Here is a 10,816-nt window from a genome sequence, read left to right as displayed (position 1 = left end):
GCTGTATATATCATGTCTGAGAGGTAGTCACAGCCCCGCCCCCTGTTACTGACAACCAGCTGTATATATCATGTCTGAGAGGTAGTCACAGCCCCGCCCCCTGTTACTGACAACCAGCTGTATATATCATGTCTGAGAGGTAGTCACAGCCCCGCCCCCTGTTACTGACAACCAGCCTGTATATATCATGTCTGAGAGGTTGTCACAGCCCCGCCCCCTGTTACTGACAACCAGCCTGTATATATCATGTCTGAGAGGTAGTCACAGCCCCTCCCCCTGTTACTGACAACCAGCCTGTATATATCATGTCTGAGAGGTAGTCACAGCCCCGCCCCCTGTTACTGACAACCAGCCTGTATATATCATGTCTGAGAGGTAGTCACAGCCCCGCCCCCTGTTACTGACAACCAGCCTGTATATATCATGTCTGAGAGGTAGTCACAGCCCCGCCCCCTGTTACTGACAACCAGCCTGTATATACCATGTCTGAGAGGTAGTCACAGCCCCGCCCCCTGTTACTGACACCCAGCCTGTATATATCATGTCTGAGAGGTAGTCACAGCCCCGCCCCCTGTTACTGACAACCAGCCTGTATATACCATGTCTGAGAGGTAGTCACAGCCCCGCCCCCTGTTACTGACAACCAGCTGTATATACCATGTCTGAGAGGTTGTCACAGCCCCGCCCCCTGTTACTGACAACCAGCTGTATATATCATGTCTGAGAGGTAGTCACAGCCCCGCCCCCTGTTACTGACAACCAGCTGTATATATCATGTCTGAGAGGTAGTCACAGCCCCGCCCCCTGTTACTGACAACCAGCCTGTATATACCATGTCTGAGAGGTAGTCACAGCCCCGCCCCCTGTTACTGACAACCAGCTGTATATACCATGTCTGAGAGGTTGTCACAGCCCCGCCCCCTGTTACTGACAACCAGCTGTATATATCATGTCTGAGAGGTAGTCACAGCCCCGCCCCCTGTTACTGACAACCAGCCTGTATATACCATGTCTGAGAGGTAGTCACAGCCCCGCCCCCTGTTACTGACAACCAGCCTGTATATACCATGTCTGAGAGGTAGTCACAGCCCCGCCCCCTGTTACTGACAACCAGCCTGTATATACCATGTCTGAGAGGTAGTCACAGCCCCGCCCCCTGTTACTGACAACCAGCTGTATATATCATGTCTGAGAGGTAGTCACAGCCCCGCCCCCTGTTACTGACAACCAGCTGTATATATCATGTCTGAGAGGTAGTCACAGCCCCGCCCCCTGTTACTGACAACCAGCCTGTATATACCATGTCTGAGAGGTAGTCACAGCCCCGCCCCCTGTTACTGACAACCAGCCTGTATATATCATGTCTGAGAGGTAGTCACAGCCCCGCCCCCTGTTACTGACAACCAGCCTGTATATACCATGTCTGAGAGGTAGTCACAGCCCCGCCCCCTGTTACTGACAACCAGCCTGTATATATCATGTCTGAGAGGTAGTCACAGCCCCGCCCCCTGTTACTGACAACCAGCCTGTATATATCATGTCTGAGAGGTAGTCACAGCCCCGCCCCCTGTTACTGACAACCAGCTGTATATATCATGTCTGAGAGGTAGTCACAGCCCCGCCCCCTGTTACTGACAACCAGCCTGTATATATCATGTCTGAGAGGTAGTCACAGCCCCGCCCCCTGTTACTGACAACCAGCTGTATATATCATGTCTGAGAGGTAGTCACAGCCCCGCCCCCTGTTACTGACAACCAGCCTGTATATACCATGTCTGAGAGGTAGTCACAGCCCCGCCCCCTGTTACTGACAACCAGCTGTATATATCATGTCTGAGAGGTAGTCACAGCCCCGCCCCCTGTTACTGACAACCAGTCTGTATATACCATGTCTGAGAGGTAGTCACAGCCCCGCCCCCTGTTACTGACAACCAGCTGTATATATCATGTCTGAGAGGTAGTCACAGCCCCGCCCCCTGTTACTGACAACCAGCCTGTATATACCATGTCTGAGAGGTAGTCACAGCCCCGCCCCCTCTTACTGACAACCAGCCTGTATATATCATGTCTGAGAGGTAGTCACAGCCCCGCCCCCTGTTACTGACAACCAGCCTGTATATACCATGTCTGAGAGGTAGTCACAGCCCCGCCCCCTGTTACTGACAACCAGCTGTATATATCATGTCTGAGAGGTAGTCACAGCCCCGCCCCCTGTTACTGACAACCAGCCTGTATATACCATGTCTGAGAGGTAGTCACAGCCCCGCCCCCTGTTACTGACAACCAGCTGTATATATCATGTCTGAGAGGTAGTCACAGCCCCGCCCCCTGTTACTGACAACCAGTCTGTATATACCATGTCTGAGAGGTAGTCACAGCCCCGCCCCCTGTTACTGACAACCAGCTGTATATATCATGTCTGAGAGGTAGTCACAGCCCCGCCCCCTGTTACTGACAACCAGCCTGTATATACCATGTCTGAGAGGTAGTCACAGCCCCGCCCCCTCTTACTGACAACCAGCCTGTATATATCATGTCTGAGAGGTAGTCACAGCCCCGCCCCCTGTTACTGACATCACTGAGATAATGACATGCGATGTAATAATTAGATTTGGGACTATGTGACAGGTTTCTGGGTTACTAGTAAGATTATATTTCTGACTATTGACCTGATTCTTCTCTTTCCTCCTCCAGCTCTCACATCATGTAAGTATTGGATTTTTATTCTCACTCTCCAGAATTCTTTATCCGTTTTGTGTTTTTCTAGATTGTCCTGTTTTACATTTCTAGAGATTGTCCCATTTTATGTTTTTTCTCTTCTATGTTCCTCTGAATTGTCCAATTTTGTGTTTTTGTGTTTCTCACTTTTTGTGTTCCTCTAGATTTTAATGCGTCTCCAGAATTTTCTATTTTGTGTTTCTTCTTAATTTTCCATTTTTTATTCCTCCTTGCGTTCCACCAGTATGTCCACCTTTGGTTCCTCTAGAGCAGGGGTAGGGAACCTTTGGCTCTCCAGCTGCTGTGAAACTACAACTCCCAGCATGCTCCAGTCACTTCCATGGGAGTTCCCAGAACAGCAGAGCCAGTATGCATGCTGGGAGTTGTAGTTTTGCAACAGCTGGAGAGCCGTACGTTCCCTACCCCTGCTCTAGAATGTCCACTTTGCATTCCCAGTATGTTTACTTTGGTTAACTCCAGGATACCCATCTTGTTTTCCTGCACAATTTTCCATCTAATACCCCCCTGAGCCTAATCCCAGGGGTATCATTCTGTAATACCCCTCTGAGCCTAATCCCAGGGGTTTTCTTATGTAATACCCCCCTTAACCTAATCCCAGGGGTATTCTTATGTAATACCCCTCTGAGCCTAATCCCAGGGGTTTTCTTATGTAATACACCCCTTAACCTAATCCCAGGGGTATTCTTATGTAATACCCCCCTGAGCCTAATCCCAGGGGTTTTCTTATGTAATACCCCCCTGAGCCTAATCCCAGGGGTATTCTTATGTAATACCCCTCTGAGCCTAATCCCAGGGGTATCTTTATGTATTACCCTCCTGAGTTTAATCCCAGGGGTATTCTTATGTAATACCCCCCTGAGTCTAATCCCAGGGGTATCCTTATGTAATACCCCCCTGAGTCTAATCCGAGGGGTAGTCTTATGTAATACCCCTCTGAGTCAAATCCCAGGGGTATACTTATGTAATACCCCTCTGAGTCTAATCTCAGGGGTATTCTTATGTAATACCCCCCTGAGTCTAATCCCAGGGGTATCCTTATGTAATACCCCCTGAGTCTAATCCGAGGGGTAGTCTTATGTAATACCCCTCTGAGCCTAATCCCATGGGTATCGTTATGTAATACCCCTCTGAGCCTAATCCCAGGGGAATCCTTATGTAATATCCCCCTGAGTCTAAACCCTGAAAGTATCCTTATGTAATACCCCTCTGAGTCTAATCCCAGGGGTAGTCTTATGTAATACCCCTCTGAGTCTAATCTCAGGGGTATCCTTATGTAATACCCCTGAACCATCTGAAGTATAATGCCATGCTAGTTCCCCTATAGTATAATGCCATGTTAGTTCCCCTATAGTATAATGCCACGTTAGTTCCCCCCATAGTATAATGCCATGTTAGTTCCCCCATAGTATAATGCCACAATAGTTCACCTATAGTATAATGCCATGTTAGTTCCCCCATAGTATAATGCCACAATAGTTCACCTATAGTATAATGCCACGTTAGTTCCCCTATAGTATAATGCCACGTTAGTTCCCCTATAGTATAATGACACGTTAGTGCCCCCATAGTATAATGCCACGTTAGTTCCCCTATAGTATAATGCCACGTTAGTTCCCCTATAGTATAATGCCATGTTAGTTCCCCTATAGTATAATGCCACATTAGTTCCCCTATAGTATAATGCCATGTTAGTTCCCCTATAGTATAATGACACGTTAGTGCCCCCATAGTATAATGCCACGTTAGTTCCCCTATAGTATAATGCCACGTTAGTTCCCCTATAGTATAATGCCACGTTAGTTCCCCTATAGTATAATGCCATGTTAGTTCCCCTATAGTATAATGCCACATTAGTTCCCCTATAGTATAATGCCACGTTAGTTCCTCTATAGTATAATGCCACGTTAGTGCCCCCATAGTATAATGCCACGTTAGTTCCCCTATAGTATAATGTCACGTTAGTTCCTCTGTAGTATAATGTCACGTTAGTTCCTCTGTAGTATAAAGCCACGTTAGATCCCCTACAGTATAATGCCCTGTTAGTTCCCCTACAAGTTAATGCCACATTAGGGCCCACATAGTGTAATGCCACGTTAGTGCTGCCATAGTATAATGCCACGTTAGTTCCCCTATAGTATAATGCCCTGTTAGTTCCCCTACAGTATAATGCCACATTAGGGCCCACATAGTATAATGCCATGTTGGTGCAGCCATAGTATAATGCCACGTTAGTTCCCCTATAGTATAATGCCACGTTAGTTCCCCTATAGTATAATGCCACATTAGTGCCCCATAGTATAATGCCACGTTAGTTCCCCTATAGTATAATGCCACGTTATTGCCCTCCATAGTATAATGCCATGTTAGTGCCCCCATAGTATAATGCCATGTTAGTTCCCCTATAGTATAATGCCACGTTAGTGCCCTCCATAGTATAATGCCATGTTAGTGCCGCCATAGTATAATGCCATGTTAGTTCCCCTATAGTATAATGCCACGTTAGTGCCCTCCATAGTATAATGCCATGTTAGTGCCGCCATAGTATAATGCCATGTTAGTTCCCCTATAGTATAATGCCACGTTATTGCCCTCCATAGTATAATGCCATGTTAGTGCCCCCATAGTATAATGCCATGTTAGTTCCCCTATAGTATAATGCCATGTTAGTTTCCCTATAGTATAATGCCACGTTAGTGCCCTCCATAGTATAATGCCATGTTAGTTCCCCTATAGTATAATGCCACGTTATTGCCCTCCATAGTATAATGCCATGTTAGTGCCCCATAGTATAATGCCATGTTAGTTTCCCTATAGTATAATGCCACGTTAGTGCCCTCCATAGTATAATGCCATGTTAGTTCCCCTATAGTATAATGCCACGTTAGTTCCCCTATAGTATAATGCCATGTTAGTGCCCCCATAGTATAATGCCATGTTAGTTCCCCCATAGTATAATGCCATGTTAGTGCCCCCATAGTATAATGCCATGTTAGTTCCCCTATAGTATAATGCCACGTTAGTGCTTCATAGTATAATGCCACGTTAGTGCCCTCCATAGTATAATGCCATGTTAGTTCCCCTATAGTATAATGCCATGTTAGTGCCCCCATAGTATAATGCCATGTTAGTTCCCCCATAGTATAATGCCACGTTAGTGCTTCATAGTATAATGCCACGTTAGTTCCCCTATAGTATAATGCCATGTTAGTGCCCCTATAGTATAATGCCATGTTAGTTCCCCCATAGTATAATGCCACGTTAGTGCTTCATAGTATAATGCCACGTTAGTTCCCCTATAGTATAATGCCATGTTAGTGCCCTCCATAGTATAATGCCACGTTAGTGCCCTCCATAGTATAATGCCATGTTAGTGCTTCATAGTATAATGCCACGTTAGTGCCTTCCATAGTATAATGCCATGTTAGTGCCCTCCATAGTATAATACCACGTTAGTTCCCCTATAGTATAATGCCATGTTAGTGCCCCCATTGTATAATGCCATGTTAGTGCCCTCCATAGTATAATGCCACGTTATTGCCCCCATAGTATAATGCCATGTTATTGCCCTCCATAGTATAATGCCATGTTAGTGCCCCCATAGTATAATGCCATGTTAGTGCCCTCCATTGTATAATGCTACGTTAGTGCCCCCATAGTATAATGCCACGTTAGTTCTCCTATAGTATAATGCCATGTTAGTGCCCCCATAGTATAATGCCATGTTAGTGCCCTCCATTGTATAATGCTACGTTAGTGCCCCCATAGTATAATGCCATGTTAGTCCATGCCTGCACAGTATAGTTCCCCCTACTCTTCTGACCTCGGCAGCCCGCCACATTTTGTGGACCATCTTGGTAAAACCTGATGACAACTGATGGTTTTGGAGTAGAATTTGTAAGAACTCCAGAGGACAGACGATGCGTGTTATCCATGTTCACATCAGACATGTTGCGTGTTATCCATGTTCACATCACTTGTAATGACTAAAGGATAGGGTTGAGCCGATCTTGACTTTTCAGGATCGATTTTAAAATCCGATTTCCGATCATTTTTCATTCTAACCCAATCTCGATCCCAATTCTGATCACAATGCAAGTCAATGGGATTTTTTTACTAATTGGAGATCAGATTTTAAAAGCAATCCCATTCACTATACAGCATGGAATCTAAGAATAGTTACAATCCAGGCTGTGTAGTGAATCACTAAGTAGCCAGAGGATTGTTTTTAATCCTCTGGCTACTTAGTCCCCCCTAGTGGCCACTTACCTCCAGAGATGGCTGCTCCGCTGCTCTTTGCTTCGCTGCCGGTCCAGCTGCCGTCTTCTCCGCCTCGCTGCCCCCTCCCTGCCAGGTTAGGAGAGTGTGGGTGGGTACTGGGAGGAAAGTCTCCCCGCCCTGTACCCGCCTACACTCTCCTAACCCGCCCACACTCTCCTAACCCGCCCACACTCTCCTATCCCGCCCACACTCTCCTAACCCGCCCACACTCTCCTAACCCGCCCACACTCTCCTAACCCGCCCACACTCTCCTAACCCGCCCACACTCTCCTAACCCGCCCACACTCTCCTAACCCGCCCACACTCTCCTATACCGCCTACACTCTCCTAACCCGCCCACACTCTCCTAACCCGCCCACACTCTCCTAACCCGCCCACACTCTCCTAACCCGCCCACACTCTCCTAACCCGCCCACACTCTCCTAACCCGCCCACACTCTCCTAACCCGCCCACACTCTCCTAACCCGCCCACACTCTCCTATCCCGCCCACACTCTCCTAACCCGCCCACACTCTCCTAACCTGGCAGGGAGGGGGAAGTGAGTAGAAGAAGAACGACAGCTGGACCGGCAGCGAAGTGAAGAGCAGCGGAGCAGCCATCTCTGGAGGTAAGTAGCTTTAGTCTCCCATTCGAATGAATGGAGGCAGCCGGCGTGCAGGGGGTTAAGGCTGTGTGCCGGCTGCTTCCATTCATTCCTATGAAACTGCAGCGGAGCCTTCACACTGAGTATACGCTATATACTCAGTGTGAAGGCATTGTGGGAAAAGATCACCGATCTCGATCCCACATAAACAGATCGTGTTTGGAATTCCGATCGCGATCGTGAAATTTTCTTGATCGCCGATCGGAATCCGATTTTTTCCGAACACGATCACTCAACCCTACTAAAGGACAAAACAAGTGATGCAAGTGACAAATGTGAACGGGCCCCTACACGTCCTTAGTGCAGAAGAGAAATGTTCTCAATATGTTTTTCTGTCTCAAACAGATGCAAAATCCTGCAACTTCTGTAACTCCACGAATAACGCCAACTGTGACGCAAGAAGCGGCTACGTCATCTGCTCCTGTAAGCCTGGCTACATTGGGAACGGGAACAACTGCACCCGTATGGCCTTCTGTGACACGTACCAGTGCTGCCCCCAGGGGTACAAATGGGATATAGACCAGAAGGTGTGTGCGGACATCAATGAATGCTCCAGCCCCTCCCTGAACGAGTGCTCGCCAACAGAGACCTGCATCAACCGCAATGGCATCTACCTCTGTAATCCCAACCCCGCCGCCACCTGCTCTGGGAGAGTTTGTTCCAAAGACCAAGACTGTCTGAACGTCGGCCAAAACCAATTCACATGTGCCGATCCCTGTGACTGGTACAAGCTGAAGAACGGAGATAGCAGATTGTCCAGCATTAGTTCCAGCGGCAGATTCGACACTGACAGATACGACTTTGGCTGGTTCCGTTATACTGGAAAGCTCACGGCCAGCCTGAAAGAGGGCACTGTAGGGTCCCTGAAATGTGGCTCCCTGGAACCGTTTTCTCTGGCTGCAGCGCATCCAAAAATTGGTGATGGGATCACGTTGGTTCCCTTATACAGCAACTCCCTGAGTGGACCCGTGAAGGCGGGCACCCTGCCAGTGAAGGCCTGCCCCCGAGGATACTACGTCTACAAGTTTTCAGGATCGCTCAAGTTTGACGTCTACTGCACAGGTAAGAGCTCAGCAAATGCACCTGCACCTCAGGACCTGTCTGGGGCAGCAGAGAGGCCTCATTGTCTACCCAAACCTGTCCTATCTACTAAGTCACAGTGCCCCCATGTATAGTACCAGGCAGTATCTTATATATAATACTAGTCACAGTGCCCCCATCTATAGTACCAGCCAGTATCTTATATATAATACTAGTCACAGTGCCCCTATGTACAGTACCAGCCAGTATCTTATATATAATACCAGTCACAGTGCCCCCATGTATAGTACCAGCCAGTATCTTATATATAATACCAGTCACAGTGCCCCCATGTATAGTACCAGCCAGTATCTTATATATAATACCAGTCACAGTGCCCCCATGTATAGTACCAGGCAGTATCTTATATATAATACCAGTCACAGTGCCCCCATGTATAGTACCAGCCAGTATCTTATATATAATACCAGTCACAGTGCCCCCATGTATAGTACCAGCCAGTATCTTATATATAATACCAGTCACAGTGCCCCTATGTACAGTACCAGCCAGTATCTTATATATAATACCAGTCACAGTGCCCCCATGTATAGTACCAGCCAGTATCTTATATATAATACCAGTCACAGTGCCCCCATGTATAGTACCAGCCAGTATCTTATATATAATACCAGTCACAGTGCCCCCATGTATAGTACCAGCCAGTATCTTATATATAATACCAGTCACAGTGCCCCCATGTATAGTACCAGCCAGTATCTTATATATAATACTAGTCACAGTGCCCCCATGTATAGTACCAGGCAGTATCTTATATATAATACTAGTCACAGTGCCCCCATCTATAGTACCAGCCACTATCTTATATATAATACCAGTCACAGTGCCCCCATGTATAGTACCAGCCAGTATCTTATATATAATACTAGTCACAGTGCCCCCATGTATAGTACCAGACAGTATCTTATATATAATACTAGTCACAGTGCCCCCATGTATAGTACCAGGCAGTATCTTATATATAATACTAGTCACAGTGCCCCCATGTATAGTACCAGGCAGTATCTTATATATAATACCAGTCACAGTGCCCCCATGTATAGTACCAGGCAGTATCTTATATATAATACCAGTCACAGTGCCCCCATGTATAGTACCAGGCAGTATCTTATATATAATACCAGTCACAGTGCCCCCATGTATAGTACCAGCCAGTATCTTATATATAATACCAGTCACAGTGCCCCCATGTATAGTACCAGGCAGTATCTTATATATAATACCAGTCACAGTGCCCCCATGTATAGTACCAGCCAGTATCTTATATATAATACCAGTCACAGTGCCCCATGTATAGTACCAGGCAGTATCTTATATATAATACTAGTCACAGTGCCCCCATGTATAGTACCAGCCAGTATCTTATATATAATACCAGTCACAGTGCCCCCATGTATAGTACCAGGCAGTATCTTATATATAATACCAGTCACAGTGCCCCCATGTATAGTACCAGGCAGTATCTTATATATAATACCAGTCACAGTGCCCCCATGTATAGTACCAGGCAGTATCTTATATATAATACTAGTCACAGTGCCCTCATGTATAGTACCAGGAAGTATCTTATATATAATACCAGTCACAGTGCCCCCATGTATAGTACCAGCCAGTATCTTATATATAATACTAGTCACAGTGTCCTCATGTATAGTACCAGGCAGTATCTTATATATAATACCAGTCACAGTGCCCCCATGTATAGTACCAGGCAGTATCTTATATATAATACCAGTCACAGTGCCCCCATGTATAGTACCAGGCAGTATCTTATATATAATACTAGTCACAGTGCCCTCATGTATAGTACCAGGAAGTATCTTATATATAATACCAGTCACAGTGCCCCCATGTATAGTACCAGCCAGTATCTTATATATAATACTAGTCACAGTGCCCCCATGTATAGTACCAGGCAGTATCTTATATATAATACCAGTCACAGTGTCCTCATGTATAGTACCAGCCAGTATCTTATATATAATACCAGTCACAGTGCCCCCATGTATAGTACCAGCAAGTATCTTATATATAATACTAGTCACAGTGCCCCC

At 46.4% G+C, this 10,816-nt stretch overlaps 1 protein-coding gene across 1 annotated transcript; it reads left to right on the top strand.

The window, feature by feature from the left end:
• Positions 1–2,591: 2,591 nt before the first annotated feature.
• On the top strand, positions 2,592–8,723 carry LOC142187359 (uromodulin-like; the record flags this gene model as incomplete). Its single annotated transcript, XM_075261560.1, has 3 exons — positions 2,592–2,598; positions 2,695–2,706; positions 8,007–8,723. Coding segments are annotated over exons 1-3 (736 nt in total), but the record flags the coding sequence as incomplete, so codon positions are not given.
• Between the last annotated feature and the right edge of the window lie 2,093 nt (positions 8,724–10,816).

This window comes from Leptodactylus fuscus, unplaced genomic scaffold (assembly GCF_031893055.1).
Source record: "Leptodactylus fuscus isolate aLepFus1 unplaced genomic scaffold, aLepFus1.hap2 HAP2_SCAFFOLD_203, whole genome shotgun sequence".
NCBI lineage: Eukaryota > Metazoa > Chordata > Amphibia > Anura > Leptodactylidae > Leptodactylus > Leptodactylus fuscus.
Note: the sequence above shows the minus strand (reverse complement) of the source record. Positions and strands in the feature narration are given on the sequence as shown.